The sequence below is a fragment of the Natator depressus genome, chromosome 14 (genome assembly GCF_965152275.1).
Source record: "Natator depressus isolate rNatDep1 chromosome 14, rNatDep2.hap1, whole genome shotgun sequence".
Taxonomy (NCBI): domain Eukaryota; kingdom Metazoa; phylum Chordata; order Testudines; family Cheloniidae; genus Natator; species Natator depressus.
In genome coordinates this window covers 33,819,497-33,842,668 of record NC_134247.1, presented here as the reverse complement: position 1 = coordinate 33,842,668, position 23,172 = coordinate 33,819,497, and the positions used below count along the sequence as shown (strand labels likewise).

Genomic DNA, 23,172 nt, shown 5'->3' with positions numbered 1-23,172 from the left:
ACCAGGAGGATGAGAAATTTTCTAAGCTGAAATTCTCATGAAAATCCCCTGCTCTAGGAGCTGGGGCTTTAGGGAAAATGCCAAATATCACGAGACTCACCATGAAACTGCAAGAGAGTTGGCAGTGGTGGTGGGGATGGGGGAGGGAACTGGAGTGGGGACAATGGAGGAGTTGGAGAGAAAGGCGAGATTCATGGGGTACCAGGAGAGGGAGAGTTGAGATTACGGAGTGCCAGGTGGGAGATTGGAGGGGGGAGAGGCAAGATTCATGGGGAGTAAGGAGGGAGGCAGGCAAGAATTAGGGGGAGCGAGGGGGAACAGAGAGGCTGCGGGGGGCGGTTAGTTTATTAGTGACGGGGCTGGGGCCCCGGACGGAGCAGGCGAGGGGAAGGAAGGGTGGGGGAAGGCGCGGGATGGGAAGGACAGGGCCCAGGGCAGATCCAGTGGGTTGTTGGAGAGGGCGGGGATGGAGATGGGCGAGGGGGAGGAAGGGAAAGAGGGCAGGGAGGGGAGGGGGGTGGAGGAGGTGCCCAGTGGGGACGAGAAGGAGGCAGAGGAGAAGGCAGAGGAGGCCTGCAGGGGGTTGCTGGCAGCGGCAGAGTTCTTGGAGGCGAAGAGCAGTGAGGGCTTGTCGCCGCCGTGGGTGCGCTGGTGCCGGTTGAGGTGGGAGCTGCGGCTGAAACACTTCCCACACTCGGGGCACTTGTAGGGCTTCTCGCCGGTGTGCACGCGCTGGTGGATGGTGAGCTCTGAGCGCTGGATGAAGCTCTTGCCGCACTCGGAGCACTGGTAGGGCTTCTCGCCCAGGTGGGTGCGCTGGTGGGTGATGAGGTTGGAGCTGACGCTGAAGCACTTCCCACACTCGGGGCAGCGGTAGGGCTTCTCTCCGGTGTGCATGCGCCGGTGAATGGTCAGGTCCGACTTCTGGATGAAGCCCTTCCCGCAGTCGGGGCAGGCGTAGGGCTTCTCGCCCGTGTGGATCCGCTGGTGTTTCACCAGGGCTGAGCGCTGCCCAAAGCCCTTCCCGCAGTCCGTGCACTTGAATGGCTTCTCCGCCGGTGGTGGCGGGGGCTTCCCCGCCGCCAGGCTCTTCCCGCAGTCCATGCACTGCTGGGCGCGCAGCCGTGGGTGCAGCACGGGAGGCGAGATGCCACCCAAGCTTTTCCCGCAGTCAGTGCATTTGTGGGGCTTCCCTCCGGCCGCCACCTGGCCCTTGGGACTGGCACCGCTGGCCACATAGCTCTTCCCGCAGTCCATGCATTGGTGGGGCCTGTCGCCAGCATGCACCCGCTGGTGCTTGATCAGCGCTGCGCTCTGGCCAAAACAGCGCCCGCAGTCGGAGCACTTGAAGAGTTTGCCATGCTGGTGAGCAGCCAGGAAGCCCTTGAGGTGCTCGGGGCAACGGTAGGAGGCCTGCTCGGCAGCATGGATCTTCTGGTGCCGGTCCAGGTGGGAGCTGACGCTGAAACTCTTGCCACAGTCGGGGCAGGTGTAGGGCCGCTCGCCGGTGTGGACACGCTGGTGCCGCTCCAGGTCGGAGCGCTGGATGAAGCGCTTACCGCAGTCACCGCACTGGAAGGGGCGCTCGCCGGTGTGGATGCGCTGGTGCTGAGTCAGGTTGGAGCTGCGGCTGAAGCGCTTGCCGCAGTCACCGCACTGGTAGGGCCGCTCACCGCTGTGGGTCTTGCGGTGCTTGGAGAGTGAGGCCCGCTGGGCAAAGCACTTCCCACACTCGGGACACTGGTGGGCAGCCACTGCCTCCTCCTCCTCTTCCTCCTCGGCCTGGCAGGCCCGGTGACGGGCCGCTGGGCTGCCACTGCAGCCCTTGCCTCCTCCGCAGGCATGGTGGTGGCGCTGTTCCCCCAGGTGGGTGCGCCGGTGCCGGTCCAGGTGGGAGCTGACACTGAAGCACTTGCCGCACTGGCCACACTGGTAAGGGCGCTCGCCGGTGTGGACACGCTGGTGCCGCTCCAGGTCCGACTTCTGGATGAAGCTCTTGCCGCAGTCGCCACAGTGGAAGGGACGCTCACCGGTGTGGATACGCTGGTGCTGTGTCAGGTTGGAGCCGCGGCTAAAGCACTTGCCACAGTCATCGCAGCGGTAGGGCTTCTCTCCCGTGTGGATCTTCTGGTGCTTGGCCAGAATGGAGCGCTGGCGGAAGCAGCGCCCACACTCCCCACACTGGTGCGGCTTCTCCGGCGTCTGCACCCGCTGCGCTGCCCGCCCGCAACCGTAGTCCTTCCCGCACTCAGTGCAGACGCCTGCTCCCCGCTGCTGCGACAGTGGGGGCTCTTTCCCCTTCTTGAGGCCAGCACGGCGAGTGGCTTTGCCCTCTTGCTTCCTCGGTGCGGGGCTCTTCTGCTGCGGTGGCTGCCCTTCTGACCGGCACTGGCTCCCGCTGGCTTTACCCTGATCGGGGCCCTCGGTTTTTCCTGGGAAGGCCTCGGGTGACTCCGCCTTCTCAGAGCCTTCCTGAGGGGGGGTCTCCTCCTCGTTGTCACTTGGCGCCCCGTCACCTGCTGGAGAACCCAGACACAAGTCAGTCCCTGCGCTGAGGGGGAAGGGAGATTGGCCATGGTAGGGATTAGCCCAGAGAGCTGCTGGGGAGACTGAAAAATCAGGAGCTGAATCCGCCCCACCCCCAGCCCTTCCGAGCTCTCAGGGGGAGGGGACTATTCTCGGGTGTTGTGGGAAACCATGAGTGATGGCTGCCAGGAGGATCCAACAGCTGCTGGGGACAATCCTGACCTGGGTGACATGTGGTAGAACGGGGGTGGGGAAGAGGAGGCAATGGGGGAACCACCATTCTGCTTTCGTTTATTCTGCACCTCAGTTGTCTACAGCAGCCTGCTCACTCTCACTTAAAGCCATCTCTCCTTGCCGTGAGCTGGGACGGTGCCCACCCACTTCTCTGTCCTGTATCCAATCTCTACTCACCTTCTCCTGGCCTGCAGGACTGCCCAACCCAGCCCCTGCCCTCATCTCGCTTCATACCACCCCAATCCCCTAGTCAGAGCTGCACGGAGCACCAAACCTTCCACTTTCCACAATGGTTTAAAGCAAAGGTGGAGATTCCAGGCTAAGTAGCCTTGAAGTCGTGGTGAGAAAAGGCGCTGTGATGCGACGATGGGGGGGGACGGGGGGGGGGGGACACAACACAGTTAAGGATGGTTGTGACAAGGTTTTGATTTAAAACTAATTATCAAACCCTCTGAAATCCAGACTAACAGTGAGATCAGCTTGAAAACTGGCACACCAGCTATAGTTGCCACCTTTCTAATTGCTGGTAACCGGACCCCTGAGGCCCCTGCCCCGCCCCTTCCCCACAAGGCCCCACCCTTGCTCCACCTCTTCCTTCGTGGCTCCACTCCCTTCTCTGCCTCGTCCCCCAAGGCCCTGCCCCTATCTGTTCCTCCTCTCCCTTGTTGCTTGCTTGATTGTCGCCACCTCCCTCCCCCACACCCCAGCTGGGCTCCCTCTGTTTTGGGGCTGGGACAGCAGCTGCTGCAGCCTGACAGGGAGCTTGCCTGCAGGAAGGAGGCAGTCCCAGCTGAGCAGGAGTTGGCACAGGTTAATGACCCAGCGCCACCCCCCCGCCCCATGGTAGCCAGACTGTTGGTGTCCGGTCAGTACATCTGACCAGACACTGCCAAGACTCCTTTTCTTGACTGGACTTTCCAGTCGAAAACTGGGCACCTGACAACCCTAATATGGGGTGAGGGTAGAAGTGTGACAAATTTGGAGTCATTTGGTCCAGGGGTTCCTGAGAGACAGAGCACCCCCGGAACTCCCTGTTTGTCAAACATCACCTTTCTCAGCACAGGCAAAACAGAAATGCGGCACAAAGAACAAGCTGCCAAAACCAGTTGCTACAAAGCTCTTAGCCATGCTTCCAGGAGGGGTGGAATGAACCACTGGAGAGCTCACAGAGAGAGAAGATACTTTACAGAGGAGCCTAAGGGGCAGGGTCACAAGCTAAGAGCCGGAAGTCTAGGAGGTCAAGTCTCCATTGGTCTCGTTACAGTGCGTATGGCAACACCCATTTTTTCATGTTCTCTGTGTATATATATCTTCGTACTGTATTTTCCACTGCATGCATCTGATGAAGTGGGTTTTAGCTCATGAAAGCTTATGCCCAAATAAATTTGTTAGTCTCTAAGGTGCCACAAGTACTCCTCAGTTTTTGTTGCTGATACAGACTAACACGGCTACCACTCTGAAACTTGTTAATATTTCGGTGTGCTTCACAGCTCTTATTGACCAAGGGCTCACAACCTTAATCAGAGATGGCAGAAGCTTCCTAACAATGGAGGGGGTTGCCCCTTCCCCCGCACTACCTCTTCCCCCCAAAACCCCTCCCCCTTCCTGCATCCTTACGACCAGTAAAAAGTGGGAGGGCTATTAAAAGGGCTTTTAAAAGTGGTGGTGGGGGCACATAACCCCCCCCCCCCCCCCCGTTCCGGTGCCCCTGAACTTAACCTGAGGGGAGATAATTGTTCCCCTCATTTTACAGCTATGATTGCTGAGTTTGCGCAAGGTCACTTCTAGCAGAGTTGGGAACAGAACCTAGGTCTCTAATACAGCAGCTCCCCCGACTTGGGGCCTGTCTACACCGCGCTGCAGTGCAGACTATGGGGATGTGAACTGTAGAGCACATCCAAATGTTGCATTTAACTGCCCCATGTAGACCCTGCTGGTGCAAACTAAGAAGTGCCCAGCATGCACTGATGTAATCCTGTTTCAGAATGGACAACGTTAACGCAGACTAGGTACCTTTTAGCTCGCACCAGCATACAGCAGAGTGCAACATTTTGGTGACCTCTGCAATTTGCACCCCTGTAATCCAGACTGTGGCCCATGTAGACCGGCCCTCAGTCACACTGCCTTTTAGAATGGATTGGCCAAACCTATGTGCTGCATTATTCTCTCTGTAGCCACTTCTCTCCCCACTAGTTCACACTTCCCTCCCTGTGCCAGAGCTCCTGACTCCCAGCCCTGCAGCGCTGCCTGACACGCACCCAGTAAGCCTGTCAGGACATCTGGAGATGCCACGCAAATTATGTATTTAACTGATTTGAATATTTGATTAGTGTACTTGAATCTTATCACCATCAGCCCTATGCTTCTACTGCCTCTGAAATGTCCATTTCTTCCCAGCTCTAAATACATAAATTGTATCAATAAGATAATTCCTCCTCAGTTCAGAAAGCTCTCAGACACCCCTCCCTGGCCCCACTGATCCCCCGTCACAACTCTCCTCAAATCCCCCTTGCTCCCCTGCCCCTCTCATCATACCCCCTGAAATCTCCTCAAATCCCTCCTTGTTCCCCTTCCCCTCCCCTCATGCCTACCAAATCTGCTTCAATCCCCCCTTGTTCCCCTGCCCCTCCCCTCACATCCCCCAAATCTCCTCAAATCCCCCCTTGTTCCCCTGCCCCTCCCCTGATACCCCCCACATCTCCTCAAATCCCCCCTTTCCCTGTGGCCCCTCCCACCCAAATCCTCAACCCCCCTTCTCTCTCTGGCCTCCTCCCCAAATTTCCTCTAATGCCCTCTCCCCCCAAATCCCCCCTTCGCCTGTAGCCCCTCCACCCAAACCCCCCTCTCCTTCTGGACCCTTCTCCCCCAAATCTCCTGAAACTCCCCACTCCCTCCAGCCCCTGCCCCCTCGAGTTTCTCATAATCGCCCTCCCGACTCCTTAAATTGCCCCGCACCCAATTCATCTCTTATCCATAACTGGCCGGGCTCCTCCTGGCTGGGAAATCCAGATCACTCCCATGCCCTGCTGCACCATCCACTCCTTCACTCCCGGTGGGAACAGTGGTGTCAGATCAGATCCCTGTCTCTCACTCCCAGCCCTTCTGGCTCCTTCTCTGCCTAGATGACCCCTTGTCCTTCCTCCCTTTCCTCACACTTGCTGGTTTGCAGCACTCGACCCTTGTGATCTCGGTGCCCTACCTGATCCATCTACCCCACATGGCTGTAACAGATCCATGTTTAACACGCATACTGACAAGGTTCGGTGGCCAGCTGCAAACTAGGGGCGAGAAAGTTCCACTGATTTAACTTAAGGTGCAAATTTAAACCAATTTAGTTAAACCAGCGCAAACCTCTTGGTTGGACCAGTGGAGCTTTCATTGATTCAGAATCAGTTTAAATTAAACCAAAACGAGCCCCTCTCAATCCAAAATAAGGGCTTGTCTACCACTGAAAGTTAATTTGGATTAAGGTAAAACGTGGCGTACCAACATGGGGACCAACTATTTGACAATTGGCTCTTCAATCTAGCAGAGAAAGGCAGAACATGATCCAATGGCTGGAAGATGAAGCTAGAGAAACTCAGACAGGGAATCAGGTGTAAATTTTTAACAATGAGGGTAATTAACCATTGGAACTACTTACCAAGGGGTCGTGGCGGATTCTCCATCACTGACCATTTTAAAATCAAGACTGGGTGTTTTTCTAAAAGCTCTGCTTGAAGAATTGTTTTGGGCCTGTGTTATCCAAGAAGTCACACTAGATGATCCTGTTATAATCTGCAGGGCTGGAACAAGGACCATGGGGGCTCTGGGACACTGATGTCTCTGCATTGCCATGGGAGGCTTAGGCTGGGCTAAGGGATGGGAGCGGTGGCCCCTCACCGATGGGAGCAGTGGCCCCTCACAGCTCCCTGACTGGCTGATACCAGTACTTAAACCAGGAAGCCATGCAGGGGAGCTGTCTGAGCTACAGCATAGACCACCCGCTTACCTCTGCTCCAGACCCAGCCTGCAATAGTCCAGAGACTGCGGCTTCTGACTCTGGTGTGTCCTCAACTTTGCTATTGGATGGCTGATGCCTGACCCCGATCTCCTGGTAACCTGGCCCTGCCTGCCTCCTGACGCCTGACTCTCGGTTCGCTCTGTGGCCCGTCTCGGACTCTGACTTTCAAGTAGCTGATTTGGCCTGACTACTGCTCTGTCCAGTAGGCCTGACTGCCCTCGTCCCTGTCATGACAGTATGCTCAGACTATCTTTGCCTCTTCCCCCCATCCATCCAACCCCTCCACAGAAGATGAAAGGGGCTGGCAACCCTCCAACCAGCCGCTCCCCCCAGTGGCCTGGGACCTGAGGATCATGTCACCCCTCTGCAGGCGGAGAACCTCGCACTAAAGACCCACGCTGTGCAGCATGCCCTCAATGCACAGACCCTAAGCGAGCAGCTAGCACACTCACGGGGAGAAGCAGTGACACTCTGTGCCCGAACAAACCACCCATCACCTGAACCAGGCCCCGCGGTACCACTGCCCGAACGGTTCGATAGGGATCGTCAGAAATTCTGGGATTTTCTGGACCAATGCAGGCTGCTCTTCCTGTTCTGCCCCCGAGCGTACCCACAGACCAGACTAAGGTGAGGCTAGTCATCAGCCTGCTCTTTGGCAAAGCGCTCCATTGGGCTTCCCCGCTGTTGGTGTGGAACAGCCCTGCACCCTCCGACTGGGACGCCTTCCTGCAAGCCTTCGTGACCCTCTTTGATGACCGGCACTGCATCTGCACAGCAGAGTCTGCCCTCCAGAAGCTTTGCCAGGGGCAAGAGCCGGCCACCTCCTACATCTCCCATTTCCGACGGTTCGTGGCTGATGTTGAATGGAAGAAGTTCAGTTCCACTGGGGACTCAATGATGGGGTCAAGACTAACTAGCCTGCGTTGAAAACTGATCCACCTAGGCACCTTTATTGACCTTGCCCTGTGCATTGACTCTTGGCTGCGTGAACGGAAGGAGGAAAGGAGGGCTGGCCCGACACCCCGCACCTGCCCTCCATACCGAGGCTGGCAGAACTGAGCCTTGAACCTGTGTAGGCTGACCGAGGTCGCCGACAGGAGGAGAGAGTGCATCGACAACAGCTGAACCTCTGTTTTTACGCGGGGGGAGGGGTGGAACCAGGACACACCTTTGCCTTCTGCCCAGATCGGAGTAACTTGGGAAATGGACCAGCCCAGGCCTGGTGGAGGTGTGTGTGAACTTCATGATCCAGAACCACCCCCACACTCTAGTAGAGCCCCACCTGGGAACCATGGTGCCTCTCCACATTTCCAGTTGCTACTGAGATTGCAGGTCTTGGGGCAGGCACAGTAGATCTCCCTATAGCTAGCGATGATAGACTCCGGGACTGCTGCCAACTTTATAGATGCTGAAGCAGCCAAAACCCTCTAGGTCTGGCCAAAACCCGCACCGGATCATGTGGAGATGATTGATAGGTCACCTTGATTGTTGGGACCAGTGATTCAAGAGACCATCCGTAGTGGAAGGGCACCGAGAAACAATATGCTTTGATGTGATCTGCTCCCCATCCTTCTTGATAATTCTTGGCATTCCTTGGTTGGAGTAGTATGACCCATGTATCTCCTGGTGGTGGAGGAGCATTAGCTTCTCCTTCAAATATCGTCAGAAAGCATGTCTCCAATGACGCAACCAACCCCAAAATGACCTGCACCTAGGCCCCAGGATGGAAGGAGACTCTCAGAAGCAGAACACTGGATGGCAGGGTCTACCCAGATGTGAGTGGCAACAGGTCAGAACCTCAGCTTCCCTGACAAATACGTGACTACCTGGATGTGTTCGAAAAGAAAAATGCAGACTCACTACCCCAACACAGAGACTTTTACCTGATAGACCTACATGCCAAGCAAAGATGCCCTACCGGCAGATATGCTCCACATCTGAACCACAGCTGGAGTCACTATGTGTGTATATCCAGGAAAACCTCACCAACAGCTTCATTTGGCGATCCACCTCTCCACCAAGAGGACTGAGGGCACCAGTCCTCTTTGTGAAGAAGGATGGGTCACTACACCTCTGCGTAGACTATTGTGCACTGAACCAAGTGACTATTCATAACCGGTACCCCTTGCCCCTTATTCTGGAATTGCTGGACTGCCTGAGGATGACCAGGATCTTCAAAAAACTAGACCTTGGGGGAGGGAGCATACAATCTAGAGCACATAAGACCTGGAGCCGAATGGAAGACCACTTTTTGTACCCAATATGGTCACTTTGAATACTTGGTGATGCTGTATGGCTTAACCAGTGCTCCTAGAACATTTCAGCATTTTGTGAACAATGTGTTCAGGGATCTCCTAGACCAGTACGTGATTATCTACCTCGCCCATAAACTGGTATTTCCTGAGAACCTGGAGCAGAACTGTCACCAATGTCTTGGGGAGACTATAGAAGTATGGTTTGTATGCCAAACGGGAAAAGTGCACTTTCAACCAAACCACCATTTGATTTTTGCAATGCATCATCTTCCCAGAGGGAATTAGGATGGATCCACAGAAGGTGGAAGCCACTTGCAACTGGGCAGCACCCTGAACCCTTCAGGAACTTCAGTGCTTCCTGGACTTTGCAAATTTTTATAGAAGATTCACCACTAACATCTCTTCTCACTTAACTTCCCTCCACCGCAAAGCTGCGTGATTCGCTTGGTCACCCAAAGCCCAGCTCGCTTTTGACCAGCTAAAAGCTGCCTTCACCACGGCCCCAATCCCAGCACACCTTGACCCAATTTGTCCATCAGTAGTGGAAACAGGTGCATCCAACATGGTGCAAGGAGTGGCACTCTCGCAGCAACTCAGACCCCAGTCAGTTCTGCACCGTTGTGCAATCTATTCCCAAAAATTTACCCCTGCCGAGACAAAGTATGGAGAAACAGCTGCTCACCATAAAAACTTTATTTGAAGAATGGCATCACCACCTGGAGGAAGCTCAGCACCCAGTACAGATCTTCACCAACCATAAGAACCTCGAGCACCTTCCCAAGGCCTGAATGTTGAACTGGAGGCAGCTAAGTTGGGCCTTGTTCTTTTCTTGGTTTGAATTTACCATCACTTACCACCGGGAAAGCTAAATGGGAAAGCTGATGCTCTGTCACAGAAGGGGGAATTCTACCAGGGAAATGAAGAACTGACTTCTGAGCCTCCCTACCTCCTCAAGCCCGGTAACTTTGCTAATGCCACAATTCAGCAAGACCTGCTCTCCCTCATTCAGTCCTCCCCGAAAGAAGACCTGCTTGCCCAAGGGACACAGCCCATGCCACCGTGGCTAAGGCGCACCATGCGGGATGAGATAACATACTTCGACGAGCACATATATGTGCTCGTCAGAACACCCCTGACTGAAGCTGTAATGGCTGCGCCATGACATTCCAATGGCAGCTAACCTTGGCCACCGGAAGACCTCCGCACGGTTGCCCGTTTTTTCTGGTAGCCCCACACGTGGATTGAGGTCCAAGCAAATGTGGACTCCTGCGAGTGCTGTGCACGTACCAAGATACCCTGAACCAGAGCCCTTGGCGCCTTAGTACCCCTGGAGACTGCAGCTAGTCTTTGGTCCACCATCAGCCTAGATTTTATCATGGAGTTCCCACTGTCAGATGGCACACCATAGTCTTAATGGTTGTGGACTGCCTGACCAAAATGGCCCACTTCATCTCCTGCAACCAGCTGCCCTCTGCTGAGGCTAAGGCCCAACTCCTACTGCATGATGTGGTCCGGCTACACGGACTCCAAGCCACATAGTTTCCAATAGACAGCCACAGTTCCCCTCTCGCTTCTGGTGTGAAGCATTCAGGCTACTGGACATCCACATATCCACCTCCAATGCATACCACCCCCAAACAGAAGGACAAACTGAACAGGTGAACCAAATACTGGAGCAGTACTTGAGGTGCTTTGTAAATTATCATCAAGATAACTGGTCCATGCTCCTGCCTTATGCAGAGTGTTCTTACAACAATGCTGACAATGCCTCCACGGGTTGGAGCCCCTTCTTCACTAATTACAGATACCATCCCGGCATTATCAGCAGCCTCCCGGACCCCAGCCACCACCGAGTGGGTCCAACAGATCCATCTCATTTAGGAAGAACTCAAGAACCACCTAGAAGTGGCGAAGGCGGCCTACAAGAGGCATGCAGACCATCAGTGACAAGAAGCTCCAGTATTTACAGTAGGCCAGAAGGTGTGGCTTGCCACCATACACCTCCAGACCAGGCAACCCACTTGCAAATTGGACCACCAGCTCCTTGGACCCTTCCCAACATGCCAGCAGATTAACCCCAGTTACCTTCAAACTCCAGCTTCCCCAGTCTCTCAAAATACACCCAGTTTTCCATGTCTCCCTTCTGAAGCCCTACACTGAGCTTGAACCACACCACTGCCTTCACCAGTTGATATCCAGAGTCATGAGGAATGTGAAGTGAATGCCGTCCTCAATTCCCGATGGACACCTGTATTATCTGGAATGGCTATGGCCCTGAAGAATGCATTTGGGAGCCTGCCTTCCACGTCTACAGCCCTGATGTGGTAGAAGAAATCCACAATGCTCACCCAGACAAGCCTGGGCCGGCACCACCCCAAAGGGCTGGAATCTGGGCCCAGGGGGTTCTGGGCCACTGACACCTCTGTCACCACAGGAGGCTTAGGCAGGTTTCCCATGGGAGGACCGTGTGAGACTGCGTTCGGCAGGACAGGAGTGGGGGCCCCTCACAACGCCCTCACTGGCCGATAACCAGTACTTAGAGCAGGAAGCCATGAGTGGGAGCTATCTGAGCAAGAACACAGACTGCCTGTCTGTCTCTGCTTCAGACCATGCCTGCGACAGACCCTAGACTCCGGTTTCTGACCCTGGCTTGTCCTTGACTTTGCTACTCAGTGGCTGTCTGTAACCAGGTGCCTGACCCCAAACTCCTGGCAACCTGACCAGGCCTGCCTCCTGACACCTGATTCTCGGTTCGCAATCTATCCCGTCTCAGACTCTGACCTCCTGACTCTTGCTCCGACCACTAGGTCTGACTGCCCTCTTTCAAGTCATGACAAGTCCCTTCTGGCCTTGCACTCTATGAATTTAAAGCTATTCCAGAATAACTCCATTTACACACAAGCCCAGAGTGTGTCTGCATAATGGTTCACATTGGTTTAATTAAACCCATTTAAAAACCAATTTAGTGCAACTTTGCTGTTTAGACATGGCTTAATTTTTGCGACGTGGGCTAATTTTAGAGCACTGGATCTCAGAAATCCCTTGATCAATTGCCTTCAAATTTTCCCCACTCATCCAACAATTTTCAAGCTCATCTGACTTTATTTGTATGGAGATTTTACAGAGAGACACAAAACTCTGGCCAGATCCTCAGCTGGTATAAATCAGAGTAGGCCCATTTCAGTCAAGAGAGGTATGCCAGCTGGGGATCTGTCCTTAAAACAGGGACTTAGCTACAGGTTAAATATTTAATAACCCCACTCACCTCAATGCTGGAGGAACAGGGTCATGAACCCATATCATTCTGCTCCACAAACACAGGCCTTGCCCATGTGACCTAAAGGAGAACTCCCACAAGCTGCAGCAGTAGTAGGTCTCTTATTTTCTCTGTCGGCCCAGCCACTAGAGTATAACACCACTCAGGTACAAATGCACATACACAGCACCTTGCTGCTCTCCACGCCCCAGGCACCTCCTCCCTCCTCTCCATTAATGCCCCCTGCCCTCCCATCTACCACTGACCGTCCTTGGCACTCCTTGTGGCTTTCTTGCGGGCCTTGCGTTTGCCCTCCTGGCTCTGCTCCCTCACCAGCTCCCGCAGCATCTTCTCCACCTGGCTCCGGCCTGCCGTCTGCAAGATGAGACCCAGCTGCCGACGCAAGTCAGGGGTCATCCCTCCTTCGCTGGGGCCAGCTGCGGCTGAGTTCTGCACCTGGGCTGGCTCCAGCTGGCCCTGCTCTGACTCCATGTCTATACCTGAAAGGGAGCCAGGCTGTCAGCATGCTGCTCTGAGGTGAGGGAAAGTGAAGGTAGCCTAGAGGGGTCTGTGTATAAATTAGGAGTAATGCACTTGGGTTGCTGAGGCTGATTCCCTGTGTGAATGAGGAGTGTTCTCCATGGACCACCCCTTGATTTACCCTGAGGAGCACTTCTGTAGTGTGAAGAATGCACAGGTGTGTTTCAACCCCACCCAGAACAACTTACCAGACACCAATCCTCTCCTCCTGTGGGACTCGGCGAAAGCGGTTATCCGGGGCCAGCTGATTGCAATCTCCTCCGCTAAGGGAAACACAGATTGGACTGGCATTAGAGGGACAGCACAGACATCAGAAGTGCTTAGATACGAGGGTGAAAACCCAAACCCAGATCAATAGATGACACAGGTAAAGGAGACAGAGACAGGTGATTAGATGAGATTTTCATGATTTTAAGGCCAGATCACACCTTTATGACCATCTAGTCTGACCTATATCACACCGGACAGAGAACCTCTCCCAGCCCATATCTTGTGGTTGAGCTAGAACAACTTTAGAAAGAGATCTAAGGTACTTACACAGCCCCCATAATCAGAACATCTGAGCACCCCATAGCTTTCGCTGCTCTCATCCTCACAGCACCCCTGTGAGGTAACACAGTGCTATTATCTCATGTTACAAATGGGAAACTAAGGCACAGAGAGACTAAGTCCCTAGGAAAAAAATCTGTTGGAGAGCAGAGAACTGAATATGGGTCTTCAGAGTCCCAGGCTAACACCCTGACTGCTGGACCATCAACAGACAGCCACAGTTCATTCACCGAGCCCAAGAAGTAAAGACTTCACCACAGGCCTATGTCACTGTTCCAATGGTTAATTCCCTTCTCTGTTGAAAGCATGCCCCTTATTTTCCATTCGGACTTATCTAGCCTCAGTTTCCAGCTGCTGGATCTCCGCCTGCCTTTGTCTGCTAGATCAAGGAGCCCATCTGCTATCAGAAATCTCCTTCTCAGATCGGTACTGGTAAACCATGATCAAGTGACCCTCTTCACTTTGGTTATCAGTTACACAGAGGGAGCTCTAGACAGCTAAGTAGGGAGCTCAGCATGGCAGGATCTCAGCTTGATCCTGTGCTCTTTGAATTCGATGGAAAAATCTCCACTGATGCAGGAACAGACCTCTAGAAAATACGAGTCTGAAGAACTTAGCCCAGCTACGTGGATTCCAACATGGCTTCCTACCAGCCATGCTAATGGAGGAAGCTGACGTAGCCCCCTTTTTCCAGAAGCAGGAAAATCAAGAGGCTCCCTTTTGGCCCAGGAATCTGTGAATCTAGGATGAATGGGCTGGTTACAGGCTGATCGCATCCCTTAGCCCTGGTTTTATCATGTAGGCCAGGACAGATGCTCCTAGTGACTGTAATAAGCAGTGCGGCTGCCTAATGGATAGTCCACTGGACTGGGACTCAGAAGACCCAGGTTCTATGCACAACTCCAGCCGACTGGGTGACCTTGAGCAAGTCACTGCCTTCTTCCATGCCTCAGTTTCCCCAATTGTAAAATGGGGATAAAAATAGTGACGTCCTTTGGCAAGTGCTTTGAGAACTCCCGTTGAAAAGCGTGCAGTATTGAGAGACACTGATACTCCCTGCTCTCTCTGGTCACTTGGTGGCTCTCGCACAACATCCTCTGCAACGCTGAACAGTCATCGGATCAGGTGGAGTAGCCATGCCCAGAGCTATGCAGCACAGGCACCTTGGACGCAGCAATCCCCTTTTTCTTATTTAATTTGGCTCCTGAGCAGTTAACCCAAATGGTCCATTCCGCCTCCCGCCACCATGGCTGTCAAAATAGCCAACAACCCCCACGCAGTGTGTGATGTCAGTGGGCCATCCCAGACTTGAGAGCTATCGGGGCAGCTGAAGAAACCGGCTCTAGCTTTTAGGACCCAGGTCAGCAAGGCACTTAAGTAGGTGCCAAACTTTAAGCGCATGAGTAGGACTCCAATGGGACTACTCATGTTCTGAGAACATGCACATGCTTAAACATGCTTAAACACCTGGCTTTACTTAGGTGCTTGAACAAGGATTTAGGGGCTGAATTTTAACCCGGTGATTTTAAAGAGGTGGGGGGTGTTATCTCCTATCTCCAGATACTAAAATGTAATGGGAGGCTAACATCATTCCCAAAATACACAGCCTCAGATCTGGACCCACAGCTCAGTATGTTAAACGGTTTGCTAGGACATATGACCACCTCTGAGACAGCCTTCATTCCCTAGCTGCCTTTACTTATCCCTCCTTCTGTAGGGTACAGAATTTGGGTGATATCCCTTTAAATTGCTTGTGAGCACTCACAAACACGAAACTGGATTAATCACACACATGTGGCTATTTCATGGTGTTGCTAAAGGGCAGAGTTAAGGTTGTTTGAGTGACTTAGCTGCGCATTTCTGTACCTCAATGTGTGTGCTGGATTTCTTTTTAAGTTTAACCTTAACTGAACCTCCTGGAATTATAATGCTTGGTTTTTCAGATAACATCCTTGTAATGTATCTTACCCTCAATTACTGGTATGTACTATTATCAACCGTAACTTCATCTGGATGTAGTTTTTAATCACACCTTGCCACAGAATTGTGGTTCAGAATCTCAGTGTTCATTTAGATAAAAATAAGTGTTGAAATAAGTTCCTTATGGTTGCAGAGAGCCCGAAGCAAATGAGCTCTCAGCTACTTCACTCATTTGGATCAGGGCCAGGTGGACTCCTTCATTCCGTGGCTGTGAATATGGTACTTTCTCCAAGACAGCACAGAGTTCAGCATCTGGCTGCAGCTGGATACTGTTTTTTGTTTCCTTCCCCTGCCGGGACCTGTCGGCAGCTGCCTCTTGCTCTCTAGTTTTCACCGCAAAGGTCAGTGAATTGGGTTACAGCACAGGGGACTGGGAACCGAAGCTGGAGTCCTTCTTGCAGCCATGAAGAGGAGGGGGAGTGAAAATTGCAGGCTGGTAAGTGAGGCAGCTGGGAGAGATATGCTTCTGAAGCTGTTGGCTTCTTCCCTGGCACAGGTGGGGAAGAAGGGGTCTTTTAATTGCATTATCTAGATAACATCATGGGAGCGGAGCTGGGCTGCTTGGAGAGCACAGCAAAGAAATCCATCCTTGGAAATTACGGTCAAAAATAACCACTGGTCTCATTGACTTTAGTCTCCCCTCAGTTGCTGGGTTGAGTGTACAGGTGCCGGAGGATGCTGGCAGCCTGTGATATACAGGAGCTCAAACTATGATCTGATGGTCCCATCTGGTCTGAAACTCTGTGACTCTAAAGGGATATCACCCAATTCCTAGCCACTTCCCCTTCTGACTGAATAGCCCCATGATTTTTTGTTACGGTTGAAAGAAAGTGAATGATTTTATAAGGCAGACAAGGAGAGGCAGGCTAGCCTTATGTTTAAAGGCGTTTGCCTGCAATTCAGGAGAGCAGGGTTTCATTCTCAGCTCTGCCTCTGACCCCTTCTATAAACTGCCTTACTGCTTAGTGCCTCAGTTTCCCCACTTGATCATCTTTCTTGTCTATTTAGCTCTTCAGGGAGGGACTACCTCTTACTGTGTGTCTGTGCAGCGCCCAGCGCGACAGGGCCCTGACCTCAGTCACCGTGTGTCTGTGCAGCGCCCAGCACGACAGGGCCCTGATTATTTCAAATCCTACCTAAGGCTTTTTACACCCACATCATTATTTTTTATACTACAGAGGCTCATAAACACCTCCGCCGGCTCACACCTGCATAAAACTACAGCTGCCAAACGTGGAGAGGTTAAAATCTGCAGCTTGAGAAAGGGCTGTTGATATCCAGGGTAAGGTCACAGAAAGCCACAGTCTTCCTGGAGGCCCCTAGCTCTCAGCCCCTGTTGAGAACTAAGGTTTAATGAAAAGCAGCTGGGCCGGGAATCTGGCTAGAAGGCTGAGCTGCCCTTTTGTCTTGATCTATATTTCGGCCTCTTCAGAAGTGTCATGCTGCTCCTATGCAGGTTGGAGAGCTCCAGGCTGCTCTCCGGGGCTACACAGATGGAACTTCAAGAAGCCAGATCCCCAGCTGGTGTGACTTAAAACAGCTCCATTGAAGTCAAAGGCCTGATGCTGATTTATACCTGAGGAGTATCCGGCTTCAGTGGCTTACTCCTAATTTACCCCAGGGTGAGCAAGAGGGGAATGAAGCCCAGTGGGAATTTTCTGTAATATTTTTATGAAGCCTCAGCATGCCTCAGTGTCCCTCTGTACATTGCATCTCTCCCCAATGGGTCCCAAAGGGTTAATGCTGCTCCTGGAGCACCGCAGGAGGCATGTGCGTGTCACCACCTGATCTGGGGGGGAAATGAGTATGGTCATTAAAGAACAGGCTGAAACTGACCCAAATCAGAGGATCCAGCAAGACCAAGAGATGCCCCAACCACTGAACAATGAACAGCAGGAAAATCCAGCCCAACGGAGCTGGAAACATGGTGTCAGGTGACTGAAAGCAGGCGGCTTTTTGGGGGGACTCAGGAGCCTGGACTGGGGGGACAGGAGAAGGATGGGTCCACCACAGCTTGGCTGGCCCATCATGGCACTGATTTGGCCAGCATGGACACAGCTCTTTGGGCTGCTCTAAGGACTTCCACATTCTGTAGCCAGGGGACTAATAAATGGTACCTTGCTTTGCAAAGGCTGCCTGTGTCACTACCAATATTCACTGAGCATTGCATCCTGAAGGGGCACTGCACAGGCCTCCTCCAGGAGTTTGTCTGGGCTGGATTCACTGCAGGGAGCCCTGGAGAGAGACAGGGAGCATTGGTGCCAGTGCCCCAGGCTGGGAGTCTTGGAGGACCCAGTGGAGCTGTGCAGGACCTTGGGGCCCAGCCCACTAATGGGGTCATTCCCAGGGGACTGGTGAGAGGCTGGGGCATAGACCAGACTGTGTGCTGCTGTGACATGATAGTGGGGCACATGATGGTGGGTGGGATAGCTCAGTGGTTTGAGCATTGGCCTGCTAAACCCAGGGTTGTGAGTTCAATCCTTGAGGGGGCCATTTAGAGATCTGGGGCAAACATTGGGGATTGGTCCTGCTTTTCGAGCAGGAGGTTCGTCTAGATGATCTCCTGAGGTCCCTTCCAACCCTGATATTCTATGATTCATTGATGACAAAGGAAAGACTAATACTTAATTTTTCTGGGGGAGGGATAGCTCAGTGGTTTGAGCATTGGCCTGCTCAACCCAGGATTGTGAGTTCAATCCTTGAGGGGGCCATTTAGGGGTCTGGGTCCTGCTTTGAGCAGGGGGTTGGACTAGATGACCTCCTGAGGTCCCTTCCAACCCTGATATTCTATGATTCTATGGTGGTCATAGACATAGGGGGGAAGTGATAGCGGGCTTCAAATACTTGAAAGGTTGCCCTAAAAAGATGGAGGAAAAGTTGTTCTCTCTTGCCACAGAGGACAGGACAAGAGGCAAGGGGTTCAAACTGCAGCATAGCAGATTTACATTAAATCTCCAGACAAACTTCCTCACCGCAAGAACAGGAGGACAATGGAACAGATGCCTGGGGAGGTCGTGGAAGCTCCTTCACTGGAGGTTCAAAAGGAGGCTGGATAGCCCTCTGTCTTGGATGGTTTAGATGCAACAAATCCTACATCTTGGCAAGGGGTTAGACAGGATGCCCCTTGTGGTCCCTTGTAACCCTATAGCTCTATGATTCTGTGACACCAAGTGACTCCAATGCAGGTACCCCAGGGTGTGGGAGAGGCTCACGAGATGATCAGACATTCTTTTCTGCCAACATCTGCACAGAACACACCGTTCTTTGGTTGTCACCGTACAGACTGTGGCTGCACTGTGTTTGGCGAAGGGCCTGAGTCTGTTGACACTCTTCACACTGGCTGCCTGTTTGCAGCTACGGACGTTCGTCTGCTTTAGTACATGCAATGACATGCTCTTTCCAACTTGGGAGCCTAACACCAGGCTCCTAAATCCCTATTTCGGGTCCTAAATGGGCAGCCTGATTGTCACTCACTTCTCTTTCTCTTGCACTTGCACTTCAGTCGCAGGAGCTGAGCCCATCCCCAAATCCAGAGAGGTGCATTTAGAGTCCACGTGGATTTAGAAGCCTCGCTTTATGTCTCCGGGTTTCAACATTAAGGCTAAAGTGCTAGTTCTTTGCTGCTCTTACACCATGTGGGCCAGCTCCCCAGCTGGGGTCAATGGGCCGGAGCTCCACTCGAGTCAATGGGGCCAGATCCCCAACTGGTGTAAATCAGTAATGCCCCATTGACTTGAATGGATTATGCTGATTTACACAAGCTGTGTATTGGGCATCTGCGGTACTGTGTCCCCTATAGGAGAATAAGGGATTTACACCCCAGAGACAAGACAATAGCTAAGGCAGAGAACAAATAATAAGCCACTAGCCTATTGATTGTTAGTGTGTTCTAGTACATCGTTGATTCCCCAGGGCCACATCGTGCGGAGTACTGCCTAGACAGAGACACACAGTGAGACACAGTCCCTGCCCTGAAGAGTGGATCCTCTAATTAGGGGAGACGAAGGATGGGAGAGGAAACAGAATCACGGAGACGGAATGGGATGTGTCCAGGGTCCCACACACAGCAGGGCCCAGAAAAGAACCCAAGTGTCCTGAATCCCAGCCTGTCTCCTCTGGGCCCAGGTCCTCTCTGAAGAGGCAGCTTGTTCTGGGAAGATGTGTATAAAAACGAACCTGGAAATGCAGCTCTGCTGCCCCATTGAAGGCCCTGGGCACGTAGAGCTCAGCATCGCTGCTGTGGAAGGACATGCAGAGCGGACCACCTCCCCTACACAGGTTCTGGAGACGACTGGGCTGACCAAGGGACCAGGGAAGGGCCCTGAGCAGAAGCCGAGCCGGGTGCTTCCCATGCCTCCTGGAAAGCAGCATGAGCGGGATCCTTACCCAACGAGATCACGTTCTCGTAGTTCTCCTGCATGGCGTCCCTGCAGGGGGCTCTGCGGTGAGACGTGCTCCTTGGTGAAATAACAGCCGCCTCCTCAAAGCTCACCAGCTCCTGAAACAGTCAGAGACACCCTGAGTCAGAACCTGCTGCCCCAGCCACGACCCCGCCCCCCCAGGTCAGTCACAGCTCCCCTCTGCTAGCGGCGATCCTCACTGCACAGTGATGTGGCGGCACGACCACATCCATTCCTCTGCTAAGCCACTGCCTCATCCGTGTCCCCTGGTCTGCTCCTTTGCGTTGTGTTTCCCCCACCCGGGGGCGAACCGGCCCCAGCCGCTACACTGGGATGCAGCGAAAGAGAAAGGCATACACAGACTGACAGCGAAGAAGTGGGAACGTTTTGCAAGATTTTCATGGCTCAGTTTCCCTCAGTACTTTGCACTGCTTCCCAGTAGTGGGCAGGGGATGAAGTTTGCTCTCAGAGCAAGACTAAGACTCGGGTGTTCATACGGGTCATTGTGGACTGCATGGGTCATTAAAAGGCCGACCCATTGCAATGGAAAACACGAGAAGACAATGGAAAACCTCAGTGGGCCACACATCAACACCTTGGAACAAGCCACCCAGAGAAAGGAACTGGACCAAGCCTCGCAGCAGGACTGGGAGGTGACCAGCAGGGCATGGAGTGGGGTGTTGTGGGAGAAGCTATTTTTGCTTCTCCATGCTAACTTCAGGACTTCCAGGGCTGTGTTCAGGGGACTAACCAACCCTGCTCCGGTTTGAAAATACTGCTTGGGTGTCACTACAAATCCTGGCTGAGGTGCGTTGGGCTCTGCAGAGTGGACAGAGACAAAGCCCTGGCTGGGATGATTGAGCTGGGGATTGGTCCTGCTTTGAGCAGGGGGTTGGACTAGATGCCCTCCTGAGGTCCCTTCCAACCCTTATATTCTATGATTCTACGACAGGTCTCTGCCCAGGAGCCTGGCTCAGCTGGACTCGGGCATGCAGCAGGGAGGCTGGAGCCCAGAGGCTCAGCCTGGGAGGAAGTGAGGCCCTGAAGGATGAGTGGGACCCCGAGGGGTCTGGCCACTGAAGGGGATCCTACAAGGGACTGTTGAAAAGCTCAGGCGTAGCACCGGTCCCATGGATCTGTGACACTGAGTAAAGCAGCTAAGGCACTGGGGCGTATGGCAGGGCTGAGGGGTGGCCCTCAGGATGCAGCAAAGGGAAGCTGTGGAGGCAGCCAGCTGCAATTGTAGGTGAAAGAGGAGGCTCATAAGAGGCAAGGGCTGCCCTACAGAGCTGCCCCCGGCGAGGCAGACGGCTGGCTCCAAATAGCAGCTACAAATGTGAATTCCCTCACTGGCTGCAGTTCAGCTCTGTTCAGTTAAGCTGGATGCAAATTCAGATCTGGCGCACCTCCAGGAAGTATGGGGAAGAAGGGGGATGGAGCAGGTTCCAGGAAGGACTTTGGTCCATTTCGCAGCCTTGTTCCCCCAGGTCCTTTCCCTGCAGACAGACGCTAGATTCTGTAATGCTGGGAAAACCCCAGGTTACTTTATTCCTGGGCAGACCCGGCCCCTCCCACCAGGACCAAACCCACCTAGACATTGGTACCCCCCCCCCAAACACAGAGTCTCTGAACCAAACCCCAGAAAGAAGCAGAATCAAAAGAGCCGCTCTGGGGGATCCCACTGACAGGGTCCCCAGGGCAGCGCATCCCCCCAGCAGCGCGGGGACCAGGCAGAGGCAGGAACTGGCTTTTCCTCTCCCTGCACCTCCCCTTGTCCCAGGAAAGTCAATCTGCCCGGGGTGCTGCAGGGAATGGGGCTGGGCAGGGCTGGGAGCCGGGAACCTCCCTCCCCACTGATTGCTCCTGCTGCCCCTGCCAGTCTCTCCCCGCATCTCCCTCCTGCCCCCTCCCCTCCCCTCGGGCTGGGAGACTCGGTCCCTGGCCCAGCCCGGGGCGGTCGCTCTCCCGGCGCTGGCTCGGCTCCTGCAGGCGCTCAGGGGGGCAGAGCCGGGGGGGGGGTCAGGGAGGGCAGCAGCTCCGGGACTGGCAGACCCCCGCCCCCCCCGGGAGCAGAGCTGGGGCGAGGAGGGGCCGTTGGTGCAGGGTCACTTTCCTGCCCGGCCCCAGCCCTTTCCCCGGGTCTCTCCCCTCACCTGCAGGCTCCGGCTCAGGGGCTGGTGTCGGCAGAGCCAGGGGCTGGTCCAGCCCCCGGAGAAAGTCCCCCCTGCTGGGCCCCGAGGGGCGCTGGGGAAGGGCTCTCCCCGCACAGACCCCGCTGGGGAGCAGCAGCGGCTCAGCCCGGGCTCCCGGCTCACTATGGATGCAGCAGCCACCGTGCGCCCTGGGAAGTGCAACCCCGGATACAATGAGCAGAAAGAGAGGCAGAGAACAGCTTCCCCTCCCTGCGCCACATCCAGAGCCCTCTAGTGGCAACAGCTGATGAAATCCAGCCCCCCTCCTGCCTTTCCCAAGGAAGAAGTTGGGCACAAGAAGAAAGACGCTTTTAAAAAGTGTAGCAGCCGGGGATTGTGGGGGGAGCTAGGCAGAACTCTTGCAAGGAGGCAGTGAGAGTCGCTGTGGGGCTAATGGTGCTCCTCTTACTGTATCAAAGCCCCTGGTTCAGTGTTAGACGAAAGCCTTTCCTAGCACTCTCTGCCCTGGTCGCAGGACAGGACAAGAATCTGTGACATCCTAATACAGCTAGTGTGACCCAGTAGCAAGTGTGAAAAATCAGGACCCTTTTTTTTTTTTTGGAGGAGGAGTCGGGGTGGATATAGTTGCATATATAAGACAAAGCCCCTAATATCGAGTAGATCCCGGTAATTACAGCCCTGCACGGATACACAATCTGTATCCACATCCGATCTGCAAACACCGTCCAGGATATAAAGCGGATAGCCCCAGAATTGCAGGGCTCTACTGATACTATCAGGATTATCAGCCTGTGGCTAAAGGAGAGTTTGACTATTCCTGGAGGTTCCATGGCATGACACAATCTTTCATTCAAGATGAATCTTTAATTCCTGGAGATGCCAGAACAATCCTGGAGGCTGGCAACGCCTAAAACCTCTGCAGATGGTGTCAGCGAGACTGTTACTGGAGACTGAGCCCAGCTCTGGTGTCCTCACTTCAAAGAGGATGCTGGAAAATTGGGCAGGGCTCAGAAAAGAGTTACCAGAATGACGGGAAGCCTGGAAAACCCACCTTACTGCCAGAGACTTGAGCAGTTCTATCTATTTAGCTCAGTGGTTTTCAACCTTTTTTCTTTGCAGACCCCTACAAAATTTCAAATGGAGATGTGGACCCCTTTGGAAATTTTAGACACAGTCTGTGGGTCCCCAGGAGTCCCCAGACCACAGGTTGAAAACCACTGATTTAGCTTATTGAAGAGAAGGTTAAGAGGTGACTCGATCACAGGCTGTAGGTGCC

General features: G+C 53.6%; 2 protein-coding genes across 2 annotated transcripts in view; one reads left to right on the top strand and one right to left on the bottom strand.

Annotated features, from left to right (window-relative positions):
• Positions 1-23,172, top strand: part of LOC141998762 (uncharacterized) — a 406,176-nt gene that overhangs the window by 312,093 nt on the left and 70,911 nt on the right. The gene's annotated exons all lie outside the window — the stretch shown is intronic.
• LOC141998694 (uncharacterized) lies at positions 340-22,089 on the bottom strand. The gene is made up of 5 exons (XM_074971639.1): positions 21,897-22,089; positions 19,730-19,841; positions 13,003-13,077; positions 12,541-12,774; positions 340-2,519 (listed from the first exon to the last, which is right to left on the bottom strand). Exons 2-5 carry the CDS (start codon positions 19,761-19,763, stop codon positions 340-342), a joined length of 2,523 nt encoding a protein of 840 aa, XP_074827740.1. The 5' UTR covers positions 19,764-19,841; positions 21,897-22,089.

Bases quoted from the DNA above. Each gene is read 5' to 3' on its own strand.
- LOC141998694 (XM_074971639.1), bottom strand. From the start codon at position 19,763: ATGCAGGAGAACTACGAGAACGTGATCTCGTTGG. The intron at 13,078-19,729 runs GTAAGGATCCCG...TGTTTCCCTTAG, and splicing joins CGAGAACGTGATCTCGTTGG to CGGAGGAGATTGCAATCAGC. The intron at 12,775-13,002 runs GTAAGTTGTTCT...GCTCCCTTTCAG, and splicing joins GAGGAGAGGATTGGTGTCTG to GTATAGACATGGAGTCAGAG.